The 24,262-nt window shown below is 48.4% G+C and overlaps 1 protein-coding gene across 1 annotated transcript in view; it reads right to left on the bottom strand.

The window, feature by feature from the left end:
• Positions 1 to 323: 323 nt before the first annotated feature.
• The window catches only part of LOC116940830 (catenin beta-1-like), a 46,107-nt gene continuing 22,168 nt past the window's right edge, over positions 324 to 24,262 (bottom strand). Inside the window, exons 3-17 of the mRNA XM_032951062.2 lie at positions 22,597 to 22,785; positions 22,117 to 22,382; positions 21,002 to 21,240; positions 19,951 to 20,152; positions 17,208 to 17,352; positions 14,535 to 14,638; positions 14,114 to 14,248; positions 13,225 to 13,428; positions 11,928 to 12,080; positions 11,403 to 11,522; positions 9,297 to 9,447; positions 8,233 to 8,348; positions 6,935 to 6,980; positions 5,422 to 5,724; positions 324 to 2,250 (exon numbers count right to left, since the gene is read on the bottom strand). Coding sequence (XP_032806953.1) covers positions 5,444 to 5,724; positions 6,935 to 6,980; positions 8,233 to 8,348; positions 9,297 to 9,447; positions 11,403 to 11,522; positions 11,928 to 12,080; positions 13,225 to 13,428; positions 14,114 to 14,248; positions 14,535 to 14,638; positions 17,208 to 17,352; positions 19,951 to 20,152; positions 21,002 to 21,240; positions 22,117 to 22,382; positions 22,597 to 22,777 — 2,343 coding nt within the window. The 5' untranslated portion in view covers positions 22,778 to 22,785 and the 3' untranslated portion in view covers positions 324 to 2,250; positions 5,422 to 5,443. The remainder of the gene's footprint in view (positions 2,251 to 5,421; positions 5,725 to 6,934; positions 6,981 to 8,232; positions 8,349 to 9,296; positions 9,448 to 11,402; positions 11,523 to 11,927; positions 12,081 to 13,224; positions 13,429 to 14,113; positions 14,249 to 14,534; positions 14,639 to 17,207; positions 17,353 to 19,950; positions 20,153 to 21,001; positions 21,241 to 22,116; positions 22,383 to 22,596; positions 22,786 to 24,262) is intronic.

The following is a 24,262-nucleotide window of genomic DNA, read 5'->3' as shown; positions in this document are numbered from 1 at the left end:
AGCGTGCTGACCATTAAAAACCACGGTAACATCCCTCGCAGGAATGAACGCAAATAGAACAAAATCTGTAATCGCTTTATGAGCAATTGTATGCCAGATTACCGTGACAGGTGGCGGCAGTCCATGTGGCCTGCACACACGTTCCTAATTTTACCATCTCCGATCAGATAACAGGCAAACTTGGCACCCGAATGGTAATTTGAACTCCCCTTACCCTTGTGATCGCGAGCCAAGCGCTCCAACCATTGCACTCGAACACCGACCGAACGGCAATTTGACAAGTTTGTCACTCATTATTGATAATAAACCGCGGTGTACAGGTATAGAATGAGCAGATTCTTTATTAGGAATGCACACAACCACAGGCTTTACAAACTTAACAAAAGCAACTGAAAAAAAATAACTAAAATGACATTTAACATACCATCATCTTTTGTATCAACATATAGGCAGATAAAACAGAATTTTATATAAAACCCAAAAGTCACCTCTCTAAAATTTGAAAGCTTTCCCAAGACACATTATTGGTAGAGTCCACGTAACAAATATTCGTCTCTTTGCCTTAATCCAACAGCGCGGAGCATCGATTCCGAGTGATGACGACGACCCCACGCTCCCCTGGAATTGAGACGTTGGGGGACGTTTTCACCTAAAAAAAAGAAACTGATCACCTTAAAATCTGGCCTCTTGTCTGGGAAGGCAGTGGCTAAATGCACTACTCATCAATTAGCATGTCAAACAAAAATAAACTCCAGAAGTGCCCTACAACATGACCCACGGACAAAACCGGCCCAGAGAACGATTTTGTAACTACTCGAACGCATCCCTCACCCCACACCTATTTTGGTGTGCAAAGCAACTGCATGTGTGCTAAAACGTTATTACGGCAAATTCCACGTGATGCGTTTGCGATGACTAAAGCAATCTGGTGATAACAAATAACCCGCGAAGCCCTACTAATATTCTCGCTGGCACAAGTGCCCTGTCAACTGGTTCCCTTTACTGTTCCACGTTTCATGATTTACCAACTGCCGAGTGGTGCTGTGGTCAGCATACTTCACCTGGTAGTATTAGGTGGTGGTGGTGGTGGGGGGGTGACTCAGTCCATCTTTCCTCCAGCATCCATAAAATAAGAACCACTTCATGGAAAGTCAATCGTGGCCATGCTTTGGAGACCAGGCCGCCCATCACCACCAGCAACTCAGGGCCACGGATCGAGGCAAGCGCCACCCCCATCCCTTGCTTGAGGAAGGGGGCGGGAGGGGCACTTCGTTTTTTTTTCATCTCAATTGTGCTATCGGCAAAAAAAACGAGTGAAGCAATTTTCCTTTACAGAGCTCACTCTACACAGCAAATCCATGTCATATCATAGATCTTCACTTAATATCCTTCAAGGGTCCATCTCATCCAAATCTCAAGATTGCGCTCTTGAGCTGTGTGTTCAACCGACTGATCTTCTATGGGGCTCAGGACCACTATTCTGCGGATAAGGCATTTAAAATAGCAGGCGAGTTGAAGATAAGACATCTGCAGCGATTGGTGACTGGGGGGATTCCACAGGCTCGCTAAACATGAAGTGCCTTGTTCAACAACAGTTGTTTGCCGGGATGTGAACCCAGGATGTCGGCGGTGCCGACAGTGTGCTCTGACTGGCATGAGCCCAACTACAACACTCGGGACAATTCCGTGGCAAAATTCCCAATATGGTACTCACGTTAAACTCTACATATATCCAGGAACATTAGGAGGCACACTGCCTGCATTTTTCGTCATTAGCATAACCACTGCAGGCAACAGATGACAGCTTGCAGATGGCATTAAAAGTGCAGAGGATATTATTGTACAATTACTTGTTTGGCACTTTCAGGAATGCAGTATCACATTACACAAGCAATCTTGATGCCATTACCTGCCAATTATATCTATTCCAAACAAGCTTTTGGAACGAAAATCGTGCTTTCTGAATGCCAAATAAAGGTCAATTCAATGCTGCAGCGTACAGCAGAAAACACTTCTGGTTGTGAATGCAGGTGTGCGTGTGCATCCTAATATTCGAAGGCTAACCCCCCCTCCGCTGATTGAATACCATTCACAAGTGTCTACTGCATGTTTGATTTTGCCATGGGCGATTATGGTTTTTATAGTAGCAGGAGGGAGACCATTCATTTGGGTTGCAATCGTGGCCAGATCCGTCCTCTCGTCCTCGGTGGTCCGTCCAGTCCCCTCCTCACCACGCCTCCACTTCACCTGCTTGAGAGGGAGACACTCGTGAGAGCCCTGAAATAGTTGTGCGCGTTCCCTTCAGCCATCACGTCAATCTCGCACAACGAATGGACCATGCAACATAGAGAGGAGCATCTCACATTTTGGATTTAGCTGCACTTTGCGCTTTGATCGTGAAAATACTGTCACCGCTTCAGCTTCGGCAAACATTTAAATGTCATACGGAATCTGGATATAAGCACACCTTATATTAGCACAGTTCTGGTAAGCAACATAGGCTTGCATTGCAGTGGTAGGGGAAGGCAGAAGGCCATGTCGTATATGGGCACACGTGGTCTTACTCCCAAAGAGTTGTGCTCATATTCAGCTTCTGCTGTATTCCTATTTAACCTTTTTAACTTACTGGTATCGACATCTTCCTAATCTTTCATATCGATTGTAACAATGACAAAAAAAACAGTTGGCTCCCTCTATAAGGTGTCCTCTGCTGTATCCAAAAAAAACTTGATATTACTCAGATGCCTCAATGGGCTCCAATATGCATTGAACAAAATATACATCATATCCATATCGAACTATATATCCATTGTGAAATTTTGGACAATATGTGAAAATGACCAACATATAGATCTTAGCAAATGTATGCATATCGAACCTCTTTCGCACCGTATGTAGCCAACCGTGCCAATCGGAGGTAAATGTTGCGTGCCAATGGATAGAAATACAAATATATCTATTCTGAACCTTCCTCAAGACTACACAGTGACTCTCCGTTGACTCTGTTGCTGAACCTATAACCTGCGCTGTCATGAGACTTCTCGCAATATGCATCGATAATTTACAGGTGCAGTCCAAATGCAGCATCAGCATCATCACAGAAAAAGTTGTTAGTATGGTTAAGAGTGTGTGATGCCACCAGCAGTGAGGACTGCATTTGTAAAGTATTGGGCCTTGCCTGATTTTCTCATAGGTTTTGACATGTTAATAGCCAGTAATATCCACAAGACTCGGGTCATCATCACAGCTTCACGTGTAGCTATCAATGTTTCCTTCATTGTTTAAAGGAACTCGACTCATCTCGATGATGAAGATCGCATCAGAAAATGTAACAATTGCGAACGGAGTTGATGACACGAGGTCATAATCCGACCGACGGTCATTAAGCAAATAAATAAAAGCCCATTGGGATGAATGACCTATCTTTCGACAGTTAGCTGGGTAAAATCGCCTTTTATAGTGGGACAGTAATTAGAGTATTTAAATTTGTGGATTTGTTTTTCACAATGTAGAGGTTGCAGCTTTCGTAGCCAGTGCACAATGACCTCCTATTGTAAATTATTTTGATGGATTTTGAAATAAAATGTTCAGCCAACACCACACACACACATATATATTTTCAATATACCATTGGGCAACTGCAGAAACTGAATCACCAAACACTGCAAACTCCCCCAGGGGAACACACGCACCTGTACCTTCGAAGCTTAGCCACACCGTGGGCATTCCATAGCCACTCAAAGCTGCAGTAAAGCATGTGTATGTCATCCCCAATTACACAGTCATGAATAAAGGTGATGGAACGTCTTGCCAGAATTCCTTGAGCCCGTCAGGGCGCTGCCTCAAGTCAAGGACTCGTGAAGACGACGCCACAGAATTACCTCTTGAGTCACTTCAGTCGGTCTCTCTCACCCAACGCCAGACGGCAAAGAGCGTTTTCCCCGCGTGTGCATCACGCTCTACAGTTCGAAGATCTGGGCTGTGCCAAAATAAGTGAATGTTTAAGAGTGTTCTTCTTTGGAATGTTGAGAGAGCCAATACCATAAAATTCGCCACACTTTACAAACTGATTTCAACGCAAATAAAAACTTGGGGGACCGCACTGGCGAATGGGTGCAAGCGTAGATCAGGAACCACCCCACCAGCATCATTAACAAAGCTGTCTAAATAATACAGCGGGGTGACTTGCACACAATGGCACTCAAAAATCTCTGTTATGAATGAAAAAGTCATCAGAATCAAGGGAGCTGACATTTACATACCACGCGATTACTTCATCTCTTCAACTGCACCACACAGCTTTTGTAAGACAGTGTTAACGATGGTGGTGGGGTGCCGACTTTGATCCGAAATACTCAATGGGAAATGAAGCCTGGATTTGAACCCAGGGATCTTGGCCATAATGAGCCCCGGTGAGTAGCACTGCAGTGAGACTCAAGAGCTCAGAAGTCGGGTTCAGTTCCTGATAGCGGAAGTCAACTCAGCCATTCATCTCGACAGGGTTGAGAAAGTCACTACCACTTTGCGGGCAGTCAAACGTGGTCGCCCAATGTTGGAACTTTCCCCACCACGGCGAATGTGGAAGTTCCACCATTGGCTCAAGACCCACAGTGATGAGCACCGTTCCACGCGCATCTCGTTCCCGTGGCAGTGTTACCAGATTCTGGAGGATGCTTTGTTGTCAACAGACAACAAGGAACCAATCTATTTCTCGTAGCGTTAATGTGGAAATCGCGCAGGAAAAAGAAAAACCCACTGCATTTACAATGATTCATCTGAACGAGTTAATCCTGCAAAGAAGGCATCGCTCTTTGTTAAAAGTGATACAAATTAGACTAAACTATATACATAAACTAGAATTTAACTATGTATTTATTAAAGTGTTACAAATTACAAACCTTGCATTCTAACCAAAACAAATCCAATCCAATTAAAAATGTAATTTATTTATCCAGAAAGCCTCATCGAATGCCATACATTTTCCATCGGGACCTTGCACTGGGATGCTTGGCCAATCCCATGGCAACGAGCGAGCGCTTTGCATGCAGAAGGGAACCACAGCACCCGGAAAAATCCCATGTGCACGAAGGGTAACACTGACGAGGCCCGCACAGATGGGTTCACAAACCAACTTGCTGTACTGCCATCTCGAGGCTACCTCGTGGCCCAACAGGGTTGGGAGATTCACAAACCTACATAGACAACCAGTTCTCACCTCCGCAGCAATGTGCCACCGCGCCGTGCGCGAAAACTAAAATCAACGCAACTTCCAACTCCGATCTGGTAACACCGACACCCCGCCACCTTGCAAAATGACAATCGGAACGATCGCTTGGGCTGATTGAATCAACGGGAGCGTCGCACGCGAGATTGGAGCGATCGCTTCATTCGATTGGATCGACGGGAGCGCCGCGCGCGAACCAGAGAGCGGGTTGAGGGGCCGCTAGTGGCCGTCGTGAGGCAAGCCCCGGCGATCGGGCACGGCCTGAGACGCCGGGCCAGCGGCGAACACGCTGCCGGGGGTGGGAGGCTCGGAGGCGTAGTTGGACCCCGCGCGTGTCAGCTCGGACATGGCCCAGAACAGATCGCCGTCGGAGAACCCTCCCCCGCCAGCGGAGGGATAGGCCAAGCCGTGCTCGGAGCCAGCGTGGGAAGAGGGGTAGGGGGTAGCACCGGGGGGAGGGGCTGGAGCGTGGCTGGGGTAGCGTGCGGGGAGCAGGGCACCTGCGAGGGTTAAGATGAGCGGTTGAATGGTTTTGAGGTTTTTACGTCAAGGTCAGGGAAATGGATGGAAGGGAAATGGATGGAAGGGAAAAAAAAGGGCGAGAAACGAGGCGTGAGGCACGGTAGGGAGAGAGGGATGGGGAAAGAGATGAGAAGAACGTCGGTGGAAGGGGTTGGAGAACGTAGATTGATGACGAGCCAAGGAAGGAAGGACGTGGTTCAGGGACGACAAAGCAGAAGGGAGACAAGGAAAGGACGAGGGACTCGTGATACGATGGAAGAGACGAGGAAAGGGAGACGGTGAATGACGAGGAAAGCCATGGGAGACGGGGCAGGGGACGAAGGCAAGAGGGCAACGTACAGCGCAGGCATTGTTAATGGAGGGTAAATTAAACGGATAATGAAGCAAAAGGATGAAGGGAAAAAAAGCAGAGCAGGGCAAGAGGCAAGTGGGTTAGGACAACCACGGCCTCTCCACGCTTTTCAAGGCCCCACACCGAAGGCATGCGGGAGGCAGAGCAGCCACGGATTAACGGGAAACGAGCTCTGTTAACATCTCGGTTGGGCGCATCGAAGCCAGTGGGGATTGGAAGAGAGTCGGCAGCGTGAGAAGCAAGCGCTGCACAAAGCTCTCTCGTTCCAGATACAAGACACCACGCTCGGCCGTCTTCCCCCATCATCGTCGCCGCTTCAACTGTGGGTTGCAACTGAAGTGGCGCTCCGAGAGCCATTGCTTAAGGGTGCCTTATAAACGTAAATTGTTGTTATCACTAAATCCTGAGTGATCGGTGCTCATTGTTTTAAACCTTCATAATCACAAAATAAACATGTTTTATCTCATTTTGTTTAATCCTAAGCAATACAAATGTAAAAGGGATTTAGAATGCAAGTTTGAACAATGCACTTATCATCACTTTATACTACCAGGATGCTCAATGTAAAGGATCTGAATTCCCAACAAACGTGCAAACGTGTGTGTGTGTGTATGTGTGTACGTGTGCGTATGTGTGTACGTGTGTACGTGTGTGTATGTGTGTACGTGTGTGTGTGTATGTGTGTATGTGTGTGCATGTGTGTGCATGTGTGTATGTGTGTGTATCTGTGTGTGTAGGTAGCTTAGCTCTCTCACTTAAATTAATCCTTCAAATGTGAGCACAATTAAGAGATGTGTGGTTGCTTTGCTCTAATTAAAAGGTTGCAACCAACATACCGTCTTGATAATACTCAGCAGGAATCATCAAGTCGATTTCACCGCCCTGCAGAAACAGAAATCAGTTATTGAGACAAGAATTGGCAACGGCTTTGGAAGGCGTTCATTCACCAGTAGATTGATCACGGCCGCCGATGGTGGTGATGAATACCATAATACACAGAACTAATAGAGGGTGGCTGAGTGATACTGTTCCTGATATGATGGAGCTCTCATATTTGGCTCATCAAATGATGGATATGTCGAATGTGATTCTACATCCAAGATTCCGCAATATTTATAAAAAATTAAAAACATTTAGTATTTTGATATTCAAGCACAATCATGTATGACGCAGGACGCTCAACTCTGTTGATGGCCCTGGGCCAGTGGTGGTAATTCCTCATTCTTCTGATGGGGCAAATCACCGAGAACAATTCCTCTTGTCCGATTACACAAAGTGGTAGCTATTTTATACAGCCCCAAGATATTGTGGGCTGACATTTTGATTGCAAGTTGAGTTCTCTAACCACAGTGTCACCGGGCCAGATTGTGAATACGATCGGATTGATCTACCTGTCCACTTTATGGCTGAGCTGCTAATTTGACCCTCTCGTGCATCATGTCAACTGTGCGTCATGGCAATGTATGACTATGGCATGAAATGATACGAAACACTGTCAACGCATTGACTCCTAAAATCTAATTAAACCAAACATTTGTTCTGGGGGGGGGGGGGGGGCAGGGGTTTTAGCTTTAATACCTCATGCATCAGGGAGTTAAACAATAACTCAATACGTGCGTCAATGACGCTGGCCTAGGGACAACATGTATACAGGGTGACATGTTGGGCGAGGGCCGATCTTCACAGCAGAATGTCCTCTCTACTTTGCCTGAATCGAAAAGAGTCTGCAGTGGTGCGTATATAATTTTCTTTGTTTCATTGATAACGTTACTTAAGTGTGAGTATGTGTGTGGGAGCGGTGGTGCAGCAGTTAGTCCGCTGCGTTACGAACCAGGGGACCCGAGTTCGATTCCCGCTCATGGCCAACACCAGTGACGATGATATGAACTGGTCCTCGGCCTCCCCTAGGTCGACTCAGCATTGAATTAGTAATTGGTACCGTGTGCAGTAAACATCTCCGCTAGGGAGACAAAGGCGGCCAGGTGTGGTCTTGATCACCCACCCCCTCGTGTACCATGTCGGCCTTCATAGGTGCTCCTCGCTAACAGCACTTGCCCCCTACATTCTGCGAAGATTACGGGGGGGGGGGGGGGGGGATCGATGTCTTTTTTTGTTTGGCCTAGCGGGGTCTCACTTCCTGCTGCCAGCTTTGGTTGTCCGGCCGGAAGAGCGAGCTGGACGAGAAGCGGTTCTGGAAGTCCTGCGGGTTGTCCTCAGAGAGGCGGAACAGCACGGCGGCCGCGTACGTGGCTACGGGGGCCACGGCAGGGTGGGCACGACGGGGAGAGCGGGGCGAGAGTTAAAAATACTTCACACAAGATTGCATTAATGCTTGTAAACCCTCAAGGAGAATTAATTTCTTTAGAACTGTTTTTTGTGCTTAGTGTGTTGTCCTTCCCCTGCACCTCCGATTAGCGCGGTTGGCTACGTAAAGAAGTTCAACATAGATACATACATTCGAGGAAATCTGTTACCAGAGGAGGTTAACTGATCGCCGTTATCATCAATCGTCACGGGGCGTGGCAAACGTAAACCTCGTTGAGGACCCGACTGGAAGCAACGGGGCTTCTCTCTCCCACGGCAACTATGGACCTCGCTAAACGGCGCTCGAGCGCAACGTGGGAGATGCCCGTTCACTGCGACTCTGAAGTCCAAACGATCATGTTAATCGGCAACTAATGCACCGTCCATGCGACATCCTGGCCGTATCGCTGCAATACACATAGCGTCTACTGCCCCCTTGGGTCGGTCTAAACACGAAGCATTCAACTACAACACATTTCAAAACGGCATATTTTCCCTCCTGCCACACGAAAGAAGAATCATCAACAGCAGCCGTGATCTATGCACAGCTGGATCAAGTTCTCCACCAAGCCGTCGTCATCCCGCCCTGCAATATAACAATCAGCCACACCCCCCGTTCGCACACGTGCGCGCACACGCACACACACACACGTGGGCCCCTCCGATTGGCACAGCTGGCTGCGTACGGTGCAAAAGAAGTTCAACGTACGTACATACAGTCTGCCTTTTAGAACTAACGTGGCAGGGTGGGAGCAGTGGAAACACTCTTGCCTCACGGCAAGAAGGGCTCCGGCGGGCTCTATTCCCAACTCGGGCAACCTTTCGCGCGTTGGGAGTTGTTTCGCGCGGTGGGAGTTGTTTCGCGCGTTGGGAGTTGTTTCGCGCGTCTCCTACCGACTCCCTCGTTGCGCGAGTGCAGCAACTCGGTGAGGATGGGGTTGGGCCCCTCGGCGTCGATGGCGTCGGCCGCGTCCTTGTCCTGCGCCATCTCGCACAGCACGCCCGTCGCCACGCGCTGCACGTTCTCGTTCGGGGAGAAGAGGAGCTGCGCACGGGGGCAAGGGGGGAGTGGGGGGCGGCACGCGTTGGCTGCTGCTGCTGCTGCTGTACATGTCCACGTGTCGACGACGATGACGACGATGACGATGAGCCACTTCGTTGAGCTGCTATCATGTGTGGCCAGGTCGCTGCTGAAAACGAAGCTAATAGCTCAGTGGGCTTTACCTGGTAAGATAGAAAGAGTTTAGTTTCATTTGCATACTTTGTTTAAGTGATTTGTTTACGGTTCCTACACCTTGCACTCCTATGGTGTTTTTCTGTTGTTTGTTGTTGTAACGTTCTGACCTGCGCCCCAACTGGACATCTGTGAAAAAGAGCTTCATAGCTCATCGGATTCCTCCAGTATAAATAAACATAATTCTGATGCTGAATAGTACGGTTGTCAGTGGCACAAGGCAGTGGCATAAGGCAGTGGCACAAGACTCGAAGGCAGAGATGAGTGCCACCCCATCAACAGAGTCAGCACGCATATCTATAAGGTAAAAGTGCAGTCCTGCAATTGCTTTCTCGTGCCACTCCTGGCAGAAGGCCCTCCACCAACCGTGCTAATCGCACCTAATCCGATTACCACAGTTGGCTATGTACGGTGCGAAATAAGTGCAACATACATACACACAAGGGAGACACACACAACATGCACGGGCAGAGTGTGGGTGTTGATTGTTTCAACGCTGACTGTCCGTTAATATAATTCTCATATAAATATGGCAGGATGGTAGAGATCATCTACAAAGCGTCAATGGAGTAAAGAAGTCAAATTGCACGGAACAATGCTATGACATTTGTGGTTTTGCCCCTTTGAAAGAGCGCTTGAATGTAAGTTGAACTTCTTTCACACCGTGCGTAGTCAACCGTGCTAATCTGAGGTGTGGGAAACTTGATTGGATAACATTGTGGTTGTACTGTGTGAATACTGGTGCCTGCCATGTGAATGTGGAATTTCCACTCCTGGCTCAAAACCAACACTGGTGACTCATACCACCCGATGCCGAATTCAGCACAATCAGAAGGCCATGAGAGTTCAGATTGGAAGGTCGCGAGATAAAACCGAAGATTTGCTCACTCAATAAAATAAGTACGCCTTTTAAGGAAACCAACAGTGGTTGTCCAATCAATAGATTCTCACCACTGACTCAGCACGGCCAATGGAGATGAGCGCTACCCAATGCTCATTAGAGCACGGTGGCGACACTCTCACCATGTTTAAACTACATACCACGTCCTACACACATGCACAGCGTGAACACTATGCACCATTAGCTCCTCGTGGCTTTCCGCAAATCAAGAAGCTGTTTAAAAAGCAGGGTGCGCAGTGACCCAGTGACACAGGGCAGCCTTAACAAGTCCAACTCTAAATAGGCGTCTGTCTGTTGCTGACACTCTCACTCTTTGAAGTTTCCCATGAACTGCAGTGTGGAGGAGGAGGGGGGGGATTTGCGGGAGGGATTGGGGTGGGGTGAGCGAAGGGGGCGCTGTGGACGAGAAGTCTCGATGCTGACGGGCTTTGGGATGAGACTTGGGGAGTTGTAGCTGAGGATGCTAGGCACATTTTTAAGTTTGCATTCCAGAAATACATTACCCATGAGTTCTAATGCTTCAGAGTTAATTATAAGCAAATGTACGAGTCGAACGTCACAGTGTTCCCCTGCTAGAACTAGCGTTGTTGCGTGGTGGGCATTTCCATCGGCAGACCTGAGCCTGAAGGGGAAATTCCATATTGGCATGGCCGGGTCTGATCTATCTACTAGAGACCCACCGTTGACTTAATTGTATAAAACCACACAGCAAACAACGCTCTTGTTGGCGAACTCTACTCGTCCGTGAAACAAAAGCGCCTCCCCGTCACAGCCTGGCATTACGAAAACACCAAAAAAATGGAATTTGTGGCCGCGGAGGGCCGGTGGCGCACCCCCTGTGGACCGACGAAGCGAGCGGCCGCACCTGCACGAAGATGGGGATGACGTTGAGGCTGGTGATGAGCGTGCGGCTCGTGGGGTCACGGGCGAGGATCTGCAGCGCGCCCGTGCAGCCCTCCACGATCTCATCCATCCGGATCCCGTCCTGCACAGAGGAGTACACCCGGCCGTGAATGCCCACCGCCGCTCAAAAGCCACGCGAGAACGCGGGAGGCTTCAAGGAAGCGGCCTCACCGTGCTCTTACGTGACAATATACACAGGGCGATCTATTCACAGACAACCCACTGAAAGAGGTAAAAAGGCAAAGGTGCAGCCCTGCAGTTTCTTGCTCACGTCACATTTTAATTCAAAGCCTCCACGTGTCTCCCAGAAATCTCAATAAACTCATTACATCCTTAACACTCTACGAATAAACAATGATGAAGATGAGTGCTCACCACGGTCGCTGGGGGAAGAGTCCCCAATGCCGCTGTGTCTACTTCTGTTGAGAATGAAATCTAGACGATGGCGATGACGGTGATGATGACGACGACGCCGATGGGTGCTCACCACGGTCTGGGGGAGAGTCCCTGAGGCTGTGCGCAGGGTGTCCTGGTGAGCTCGAATCAGCAGCTGTGCGAGACGATGGACGACGCCCTCGTCGCGCATCGGAGCATGGTTCGCCGAGCTCAGCGCCAGGTTCCGGATGAGCCCCACATCGGCCTGCCGAGCCAACGCACAGGCGCGCACACACACATACGTAAACGCACAGACACGTGCATGCACACACGGGCACACACGCACACATGCATACGGACATATTGTACATACATATACACAAGGGTGCGTATGCGTTCGACTGCAAATGTCTTTCATCCAAATTATTTTTCTATTTGGTAATCTACGTTACAAGTGAATTTAAATTCACAACTCTCACAGCGAATGCAATAAGCTCGCATTCTTAGAGAACGGCCCCCAGAAGTTGATATCACAGAACTACTTCTGAAGCCTCTCCAATAGGCCCCTTATCGACACCAGGTAGCATATCTTATGTATGCCTTGAAAATTGAAAATAATGTTGTTTGCGTGGCTATAAAACCAAGATGTTTTCGTCATTATACTTAAAATAAGCTGAATGAAGTAATAAACTAAATTAAATATCACAGTTATTTATGGGCAAATATTGGTGACTGGGCTGAAACCATCAACTCACTACATTTATTTATCTTTGTTTAATCATGGGCAGCGAAAACACATGGCAGATTGTAATATATCAGCAGAGTCAGTGGTGCGCAAAAACACAGCCATTAACCCGTTGAGAAGTAATTCAATGATGAATTAATTTACTGGTTGAAGTCAATTCTCTAAACACATGCATTAAATGATGCTGGGAGATAATTACTTATTTACATGGTATGTCAGTTATATGCAACTAATATGTTAATGTTACATTCTGTCGAATGGACAGGGCATAACAGAACAGAAAATAATGAGACCGTATAAAACAAGATCTAAAAAGAAGACATCAATTTGGAAACTCTAATGGTCAAATCAGTCGGGGCTGAATCGTTATATAGCTACTCCTGAGCCATCCTGTCACGTATTTTCACAGCTGCAAAACCGCTGACAAAACCCCTCTGGAGGTTTTTCCTCTTGAGTAGCTACATTTCATTTAAATTCTGGCCCTGAATAAGCGCCTAACACGAGGCGCGATTCGTCAGATATCATCCCGGACAACGTGCGGCACAACCCCAAAAAACACGCCCATGGGAGCGTCGGCAAACCTCATCGGCTTACAGCCACCGGCGGCTGAATTAAACCAACGCTCGCTGTGCCGCGGACTTTCTCCGCTCTCTTCTCCGCTCACCTTGATCAACGGCCAGTTGGAGGGCGGCTGCAGCAGCTTCACCACGAGGGGCAGCCCCATGCTATCGCGCACGGCAGACTGGGCCATGTCGGCGTCCTGGTGCCGGCTGGTCAGGTGACGCAGGGCGCAGACGGCCGGCTCGAGGATGTCCTCGTGCCCGCCCATGTGCTCCACGGTGTTCAGCAGAGCTTCGATGCCGCCCATCTGCAAAAGGGGTTCCCCCGCAGTTACTCTCTCCTTTGGCTGCTACTCCGTCGTTTGTCTCGACCATCGACGGTCATCCCTTTTCATCATAATGCAGTGGCTATCATGTTTGATGGTGGTGTTTAGTTTTATATACCAGGAGTTAACTATGTTAAATGACAGAACTTGATAAAGGAAGCTAATAAGTGAGGCTGGTATGGCCAGCACGACATCGAGATGGCTGCCTTTGTCTCCCTAGTGCTGCTCTCTGCACGTGCATGCACGCACACAGATGCACACATACTTGGAGGCACAAAGACCAAAATCCCCCATACAGCCTTGACAGACTGTTGGGGCAAGTGCTGTTAGTGAGCACCTATGAAGGCTGGCACGGCACACGAGGGTGGTCAGCACCACGCACAGCTGCCTTTGTCTCCCGAGTATCGTTGTTTCCATATCGCACCAGGTACTGATTTCAGGCTGAGTTGACCTAGGAAAGGGCCAGGACCGATTCAGATACTCGTCACTGGTGTTCACCGTGAGCGGGAATCGAACTCGGGCCACCAGGTTCGTAGCGCGGCGTGGCGCTAATCGCTGCACCACAGCTCCCCACTACTTGGGAGGCACACACATGTAAACACACGCGCATGAGACAGACACCCACGTGCACGCACACACGCATGCGCACGTGTGTGTCCGGCCGTGCCTGATAGACTGCGAGTTTGTTGTTGGAGTTGTTGCAGGTGAGGTTGGAGAGCGTCCCTGCGGCGCACGTCACCAGACTCAAGTCCCGAGAGCTCAGCGCCTCCACAAGCATGTGCAGCAGCTCCTGCATGTCCTCCTGCACAGGTGACAGCAGAAACACAGATTCCCAGTGTGGCCTTTAACCCTTTCCCATTCCGATGACGCAGGTGTACGTCTTCAGTTTTTCTTCCGATTCGAGTCTGATGAAGTACGTGTACGCCATCGCGGAACCAAGACGACAACGCAAAGCAGCTGCGGAAAGAGGTGACTGGGTGGCTAAAGAGTAGCTATATTAACCACCCGGCCACTTCCGCACGTCCCCACTGTTGAGGAGTTGCCGACATGAGAGTCTAATTTCCGTAAGGAGGAAACGACTTGCTCACCTGCTTTGTGGCCGCGTCGGACAGGTTCCTCAGGGTCCAAAAGCAGTTTTGCACGAGACGTGGGCTGGGGTTGTTCATGTGCAAAGCCAGGGCCTGCATGCCTCCTGCACAAACATAAATACACCCTCAGCAACTCCCGATGGACCCCCACACGTACACGCGAATTTGACTACATGTCCACCATTCGGCACGGAGCTGCGGCGATGTAGCCACGGTGCCTGCGCCGGCTGGGTGCCAAGTGACACCATGGGAAGTGGTGAAGCCTCTCTGATAGGGAGGTCAACGGGACAGAGAGAAGTGATGTGGTCACGATTGTCAATAAGCTGAGCTGGCTGCACATCCAGTGACAGGCAGTCGCTGTGTTACCGCTGCCCGGCGCTCTGCTCGCTGTTGTAAGCATCGCTCTCGCCACCGTACGTAGAATCTGGAGGCCGACTACTTATTACCAGCTGCCAGTGGGCATAATTCACACGCCTCTACAAATCGTAATTTGAGCTGGCAATGTTGCTGAAATTGTCCTTATTATCGACCAGTGTCTGGTGTTTGGAAGCACCATTACTTAGCCAGCTTTGCCTAGCGGTGCCGTAAGACTACAACGAAAAGGAACGAGCAACAGAGAGAGCTAGAATAAGGATGGTACACGAGAGTTGACATGCAAATGGTGTAATGAGAGACGAAATCATTCAAAATCAGTGCCACGCAAAGAAAGGAAGAGTAGAAATACATTCTGAAATGATCGTTAAGCGCCACGCCAGGTATTCATTTTAGTCCCAAGTCAACCTCGGGGAGGGCCCAAGCTTGATTCACATACGAATGTCTACCAACATTATACATAACCGGGGATCACATCTGGATGATTGGGCTGATAAGGCAGTGTGCCAATCCCTGGCCAATATCTCCCAAGTAAATGTAAACACACAGGCAGGAGTTTTTTTTTCTCCTCCTGGCTGAAAGGCAAACCTTTTTCTCTGTTTGCACAAACGCTCGTGGTTGAAGATTTCGTGAGCACAATATCAGATAAAATACAGGGATTAGCATATCTAAAGCTGCAGCATTGAAATAAGAATATTGACACTTGGATGACCTAAAATTAATTTTAGTGGAGTAGAGGATGGGATCGATGTGGTTTTACTCTACAACCTGGCCTTTGCACCATTATTCATTGTTGATGTATTTTTTTACACGCTTTTATTTAACTCACTCTGTTGTTGTCGTTGTATCCTCAAATCTTGTAACTAAATTTTAACTCACTTCCAAATGTGGTATCGACTGCAAACTGTGTATACTTATGTCATACTGATGACAATACTATATTCTATCATAAAAAAAAAAAACATATTTCAAAACATTCTTTTCCACACTTTTTATATTCTATCATTAAAAATAAAATAAAAATATTTTTAAACAATCTTTTTTAAATGTTATGTTTCGCCTTGGGTCTAATTGTCCACGCTCAACTCACGTTGGCTGTAAATCACCACAGTCCCTTACGTTATGGCAAGCTTCGGGGCCACTTCCTGGAGTTCTACCATTACTCGTACGGTACATTTCATTAAAGCGTGTTAAAAAAAATATTTTTAAATTTCTTATTTCAGTTACATTTGATCATCCCATGGGGAGACTGGCCCTTGCCATAGGAACCGGGAATTTCGACAACTTGCTCAGAAGACCCAAAGTATACAACGAGCACTTCTGCATGCTTACGTGAGCACGGAGACACTTCAAATGTTAAAATCCCAAATGAATGACACAAACTTATCCACCAACTTCTTTGCGAGTCAAGTTATTGTAAGGCGTCTTGGCAGGTCGACAGCAATGACATAAATTAAACAAATACTGAATAATAAATAATCAGACAACGGTCCGTTTCACTTGAACAAAAATAACATTTTAGACTTATCAACCCATGGGTCCTTCCACCTACGATTAACACGGTTGGCTAGATATGGTACGAAATAATTTCAGCATATATACATACATACATAGATTCTAGGTCTAATGTTTTCTCACACCATTTTTTTTATCACAGGCTGGATGTGTTGTCTTCTTATAGTCTCAGAGAAGACAACATGGGTTCAGGGTTCACCTTGCTCAAATAAATACATCTGGATGAATCCCATTGATGGATTTCGATAGACACTATTTTATGTGTTTGTGTGATAAAAAAAACCTCACCTCCTTTGTTCATTAACTTATTCGTTTATGCTTCTGCGCAAGGTGTTCACGGCTGTGCTTTAACGGCTCTCCATTGTGTTTTCGGGTTGTACCGCGTGTTGTTCAGCACGGTGTCCGACGTTTCGGATATGGTACCGAAGAATGCGGTGGACAACCCAAAAACACGTCAGGGAGTAATCGGTTGATGAACGGCGGCTGGCACAACAGTTTATAGCTTCCAAGCGGCTCCGCGCGCCCCCTAACTTTGACGCACTCCCAACAGCTGCTGAACTTCGTGTATGTGTTGAACTTCTTTCGCACCATACGTAGCCAACCGTGCTAATTGGAGGTGCGGGCAAGGACAACAAACTAAACACATACACACGCAACAAAAAGCGGGGTGCACGTGAACCCACCAACTCGTGGTCCCCCTCGACCCAACGGTTGGCTACGTACGGTGGGAAAGAAGTCCAACATACGTACATGCAGACAACATACGTGAGCCGTGCGTGCACCCACCGGCCTCCACGATGGCTGGCTTATTTTGGGGGCAAACGGACAGGACCTTGAGCACCCGGCTGGTGGACCACAGCAGCTTCTCGTAGGTGTGAGTCCGCAGGATCTGCACCAGCGCTGCCGGGCCACCGCTCGACAGGATGACCAGCTGCACGCCAACGCACACGGTTGTATGTTGAACTTCTCTCGCGCCGCACCGAGCCAACCGTGCCAATTGGACTCATCATCTACGCCGGCGGTCGTTAAAACGAGTAATCGCTTTGTGGGCGATCAGCGGCGGTTGTCTTACAGAGAGAATGACCCCTGCCTGCCAAGGTGGAAATTCCAATGCTGGCTCATGGATGCCAAAAGATGAGCACGGATCCCATGCTCACTTGAATATGCAGACACTTTGACTTATCTTGGATTTTCTGGATGGGTGGTGCTATGGTTAGAGGACTTAACTCCATGGAAAGGTTGTTAGTTAAAATCTTGGTTGTCGGTCAAAGAAGCCCAGCCATCATCACTTTAGTGTAAATAAAAGCACCTTTTCGGAGAATTATAACAGCTGTTGTCCTTATGGAGAGATTGGTTCCCGCCATGAAAATGTGGAATTTCCAACAATGCCTCAGGACTTCCAATAGATATGAGCACCACCCCCTATGCTCGTTGAAGATTCATACATTTTAACTTTGACCAGACCTAAGCACTGTGGTCTAGATAGTGAAAAAAACTGCCGTTTTACAATATTTGTCTAACTGTGAGAGTGCATTCCGATCATGCTGTAGGCATTTAGACACACTCGTGAATCATCTGTCCATCCAAAACACCCCATGATAAAGAGCCAAATGTTTCTTTGTGGAATCGTCGCAAACCTTATCTAAGTTTTCTTCAAGGGTCTCATGTACAAAATCATTAAATTGTGCTGTATGCCTTGATGCCAAAGAGGTTTCCCATATTGCATTCACAACAATGATTTAATAATTGTCTTCCTCACCTTTATGAAACCACATTGGCTGTTTTGTGGACAGACTGGCTCCATCCATAGTAATGTGGTATATCTGCCACTGGATAAGGGCTAACGATGACTGTGAAAAAGAGCTTCATAGCACATCGGATTCCTTCAGTATATTATGATTCTGAATGACATGAGCATTTCAAAATACTTGATTGAGTATGGAGATAAACGTGGCTTTTGAAATATGTTTAGCATAATTGTTTCTGCTTAGCCACTGATAATTTCATGAAAGAACCATGACTAATAAAAGCAGCAAAACACAATACTGTAATCAGGAATAGGCTAAATACTTTAAAAGCAGGGTCATTGTGCAGAAATATTATTAATTTCTGCATCACGAGAGGGATGCTGATGGGCTGCATTTATGGCGAAGAGGGATTTGAAGTCGCGACCTTCTGATTGCAGTGTTAAGCACCCTAACCGCAGCACCACCCAGCCGTGCACAACACAATCCATGTATACACACACCTGCTCTTATCACACGCGGGAGCCCCAAACCAAAGGTCTCAACAATCCTGCCCAGTGCTGTGACACGGAGACACAGTCAGTGTTCGGAGGGTGACTTTTGAAAAGTAATGAGTTACTGGTAACAGATTTCCTTGTATGTATTTATGTTGAACTTCTTTCGCACCGTATGTCGCCAACCGTGCTAATCGGAGGTGCGGGGACAACAAACTAAAACGCAAAAAGAAAGGAGCTTTCAATCTTGATTTGAAGCTTTCGTGACTGCAGGAATCCATACTCTTTGGTTCTTAAAAATATGTTTTTATTTTATTTTATACCTACGTGACTTTACCGAAAGAACCAAAGAGAAAGGAGCTTTCCTTGAGGTTTGAAGCATAGCACTGTAACCTTGTGTGAAGTAGTTTTAACGTAACGTCACCCGCTTACTTTTAAATTTCTCACGGAAAAGCATTAATTCAATGTCCGCAGTGAGGGCACTGGGCTACGACTGTAGGCTCTGTAGCCGGGTCCGCATGCACTGGCTGCTGATGTCCTCTCACTAACCCTAAGCTGCTGGCACAATCGCCGTTTCTGAAATGATTGTGCACACGTTAAAAAGACAATTATCATAAAGAATAATCGACATGCACGTGATGTATGGTAATGTTGGTTTGAAACGACGAATATATTCAATGGACAAAAACGAATCTTAGCCTTTAGGGTACGTGCCTCGAATCGTGCGTGCAATGATTATAATTAATACATGTGGTGCACGTTAATTGGTTTCAGTGATCCTGCGTCCACACGTGGCGATACAATCACCACAGCGTTAAAGAAAAAACGATCGTGATCCCAAATCGCCACAATTCAATGAATTATGAGGGGGGGGGGAAATCCTTGCGTGCCTAGAAATCTGATTACACATTTTAAAGAGTATTCATATGGCCCCCGGGCCACTCGTCTTCCCCCAGTATCTTAGTTAACTCCCCCCTCCCCATATGAATCTTCATACCCCTGCACGTGGTCCCCACTTTGGTGGGGCAGCGAGTCCGATGGTGCTGCCGCGCCGAAGTTGGCTTGCCGTTCGCGGACTTTCTGTGCCCGCTCCGTTTGTGATCGGCGTACTGTACCGCACTCACGTTGCGGTGTTGCAATAAAAACAATTATGAGAGTAATCACATGGTTTTACCAGTACCCTGCCCTTCGGTAATGTGACCACATTGACTCACTACTCTGAAGCAAACGATACAGATATACAGCGACAGCCTCCGCGAGTGGGCGGCCGCGAGTGGGCGGGCTGGGCACCTTGCTCTCCTGGTTGCCGAAGGCAAGGATCTGCAAGCAGTCGGTGGTGATGGCCAGGAACTTCTCGTTGGTGCGGTTGAGAAGGGCCACCATCTTCTGGAGGCCGCCAGCCAGACGGACGGCCATCTTGCTGCCCTCTTGGTTGAGCAGCAGGTGGTGCAGGGTGGTGATCGAGTAGAAGACCACCGACTCCACGGGAGAACTGCACGCACAGCCGAGCCGCGATCGGTTTCAGATAAAAGCGACGAGCCCCGTTATCCGCGATTCCCTTATCTTCTAATTCCTATAATACGTGAGATCCACGACTGCCTCCACGATCCACGTGATTTTAAGTTGGATGCGGCTCGAATGCAGTGGTTGACCAACACCAACCAAATTCTACAACCCTAGCCCACAGCACTTCAACATTTTGGAGGAGAGTGTTGCTGGATCGCATAGACTTGTGAAACTCCAAAAATAGCTGGGCTGTGAGGTCACCAGAAATTATCAGCACAGCAAATTACTTCTTGAACACGCATTTGCATTGGACCCTTCATTGTTATTCCTGTACGCAAGTCTCCCATGAAGACGGGATTGGCCAAATATTCCAATGCAGGAATCTTCCAATAAAGTGTCTTTGAAAACTTTTGAGGCTTTCTTAGATAAATAAATGGCATTACAATCATGATTATTACAAGCCATTCCTCTTATTTTCTTTGTCAATATCCATGTTTTTGATTCCATGTCACAGCAGGTAAAGTTCAGTGATTTAAAACTTTCTCATCTGGTGACACAGCAAGTGGGCTTGGGCAAGACGAGTCGCGAGAAGGGATAATGGCCGCTGATCGAGACGATCAATGGAATATATCAGGCGGGACAAACCCAAAGATATGATCAATGCACAAGTGGAGCAAAGTAATCGGTTCACGGGCAGAAAGAGACGGATTGTTGCATCGCGGGCCATTAGAGGTGGCGATGGCTTTGAGAGGCCTTCATTCAGTAGTGGATAGATTATGGCTGCTGCTGATGAAACTTCCCTCCTGCAAAACAGAGAGCCCTTCCCTCCCTTCACCTGAGCATCTTGACGAGGGCGGGGATGCCGCCCGACTTGAAGATGGCGAGGCGGCCGGGCGTGTCATGCGCCAGGTTGTGCAGCGTGCCGGCCGTGTGCGTGGCCGTGTCGATGTCGCTCGTGTTGTGCATGGTGCGCACGAGCGCCGCCACCAGCGCCGACGAGTTCACCATGGCGCGCTGCCCGCCGGCCTTCTGCGACAGCTGGTGGGCGATGAGGGCGGCCTGCCGCACCACCTCCTGCAGGCACGCCGGGCGGAGACGGCGGCGGCGGCGGCGACGGCGGCGGGGAACGTGCGCAGTCCATCGATCGGTCACACGAGACAGATTTTATTCTTTACGTTTCCTTTTTAAATTCGCGGTTTTGTTCGACTTTTTTTTTTTACGGTGATGGCTAATAGCTCATTCATGTCATTGGCAACATGCCCATAAGGTGAACAAATGTCGGTACGGGACTCACACAGTCAACAGTGCTACATTATTATATACAAACTCGTTATGTGTTGCCGTGCAGCATTATGGGTAAAACAAGAGGGCCCCGTAGTTTTGATGCGGTGCTCTTGTCAATAGCATTCGCCAACCAGCGGAATTTGTTCAACAAGCCTGACTCTGCTGGTGAGACCGTGAAGGGGGAAACAGGTCCAGAGTTGGCACGCTTAAGAAAATGCTGCTTGTGATATAATATTGGTCCGGTAAGACTGATGAACTAAACCATATTTTCACGTGGAAATAAAGAACAAGAGTTGTGATTAAGCCAAACCACAAAGGTAAAGAAGAACGGCAATGAAATGAGCAGACACAAACACAGCCGGATACCAGTAACAGAGACAGACTTACACAACGCTGCGGGATACACAGAACACAGTTGAATTTAAAGAACACAGCCGGGTATACATGACAAGTATACCTACATAACGAAGCCAGATAGACACGAAACCACCAAATATGTATAACAGCCTGACACACATAACACAGCCCGACACACACATCCCAGCCAGACACACACAACATAGCCTGACACACAACAACACAGCCTGACAACACACAACAGCAACGACACACCCGGGCTACACCGTAACATAACGGAGCTGTGTGCGGGCGCAGCGGCGCGCGTGCCTGGTCCTCGTCGTTCAGCAGCTTGGTGAGCTCGGGGATGGCGCGCGTGCCCAGGTCCGGGTCGTCCTGGTAGCTCAGCAGGTTGTCCACCGCACTGCGCATGGCGTGGCCCGGCTCGCCCAGCCGGTGGCCGCTCGAGGGGCTGCTCGCCGCGTCCAGGTGGCCGCACGCGATCTGCAGGCCGTCCTCGTCCGGGAAGACGCCGCCGACGCCGCCGCCGCCGACGCCGCCGCGCACTTGGCGCGTCATCGAGTACGTCTCCACCTCTGCCGAAGCAGAGAAGCCGCGCGGTTAAAGCGTGGGACGCGCGCCCGGCCCGCAAGATCGCGAGTTCGAATCCCGATCGCCGCTTTGGAGAATGGCCCATTTGCGTCAATGTGTACGCGTGCTTATTTAACTTTTTTCGCGACGTACGCAGCCACCCGCGCTGATCCGAGGTTCGAAATGAATGAGCGACCGTCCGCCACCGCCTCCTCTCACCGTGACGGCTGCTGAAGGCCTGCTGCTGCGGCTGCCCGAACGCAGGATCCCAGTCTTCCCCGTCGTCGTCGTCCATGTGCCGCATGGAGTGCACGCGCGTCCCCGCGCCCGAGTGAATACCCGAGTCCATGTACGACTGCTGCTGCCACTGGGTCACCTTGGCCTTGCGCTCGGCCTCCATCTCAGTGTCTAGTTGAGCCAGCGGACACCGCGATTAGATTTGGTGGAAGTGGTGGCGACTGTTGTGGATGTGATTATGGTCGTGGATGTGATTAGGGTCGTGGATGTTGTCATGCTCTTGGTTATGCTCGTGGTTGGGGTGCATGGGGTCACGCGCTCCGAATCTACACAGCAACGGGCGGCACGGGATTCAATATAATTTGGCAAGATACAAATGTTGCGAATCACCCACCGTGTCGCTCGATCCCATCGGACCTTGGAGGTTTAGCAGGGCCGAGCCTGGATAGCGTTTGGACGGGTGACCACCATGGGCTATACACAGGTGTGGTAGGCATTGTGGGCAGTTGAGGGCACTGCAGAGAAATCCCCCATAATCTTCACCAAGCTGCACTAGACTAGTGTGAAGTATAGTTGTCAAACAGCCCCCACAAATCACGTGGCATTTGTCAACCCACTTCATACAGCAGTGGGTTGACAAATGGGTTGTCATTGTTTGTGTTCATTCATATCATTGATATTTCAGCTGTTTTAGATAATTGCTGCACATGTATTATGGTGAGTAATAATGGGTATGACAAGCCGAATAGTGTGCACACCACACCCTATCCGCCTCTCTTTCCTAGACACCACAGCCTAAAAATTAATTCAAGCCAGGCAAGATTTTCTATGCAAGGATGTTTGGTCAACTCAAGATATGGATTATAAATTAAATGGAGGCATGTTCCAGGAAAATTCAATGAGGGCAAATATTTACAGTAAAAATATATAATAATCAAATTACAGCCTGCCTTTGGTAAAAGCTATCGGCCTTTTACATGCAAGAGTCGAATTTGATATATGAATAGTATATCATGTTACAGACCAATAGAATTGAATGTCCTCTGTGATTTATACGATTATATTCAGCACCCATTCTCAAAGCACTAGACAGGCAAAATTATGCTTATGAAGTCAGACAAACCAATTAACCAATAAAACAATTAGGGTCAAATATGACCAGGCCAGAAGCACAAACGACAGCACGGCATATCAAGCATGATACAAACACACGCAACATTTAAATCATACTCCCTTTTTTTCTGCAATACAAAGGAGAAGAAAATAAACCAGAAATAAAAATCTGCCCAATTTAGGCACATCGTTAGCTCAAGGCGCGCACAGGCTTGGATCGACTCGCGAGAGCTGATGAGGCAATAACACAGAGCGAGCGGAGTAAGGAGCTCCAACGGCCTTTAAAATGCAACGCCGCACAGCACGGCATGTGGTCTTTGCACACAGGACTTGAAAGACAGACTCTCCCTTGTACCTGGGCATGAAAAGGGACTCGCAAATGGCACCCGCTGGGATGGCTGCAGGGCCCGTGCCCTCGGCAAATCACGCGGCCACACGCGCTTTAGCTTTGCGCTCTTTCAACGGGGCAGCTGCGGGTTTTGTTTATGACCCTGACGTCAGGAACGCCGCAGTGATGAAAAGGCAACGGGTTTGG

This window comes from Petromyzon marinus, chromosome 10 (genome assembly GCF_048934315.1).
Source record: "Petromyzon marinus isolate PM22_M1 ecotype Great Lakes invasive population chromosome 10, UKy_Petmar_22M1.pri1.0, whole genome shotgun sequence".
NCBI classification, from domain to species: domain Eukaryota; kingdom Metazoa; phylum Chordata; class Hyperoartia; order Petromyzontiformes; family Petromyzontidae; genus Petromyzon; species Petromyzon marinus.
Note: the sequence above shows the minus strand (reverse complement) of the source record. Positions and strands in the feature narration are given on the sequence as shown.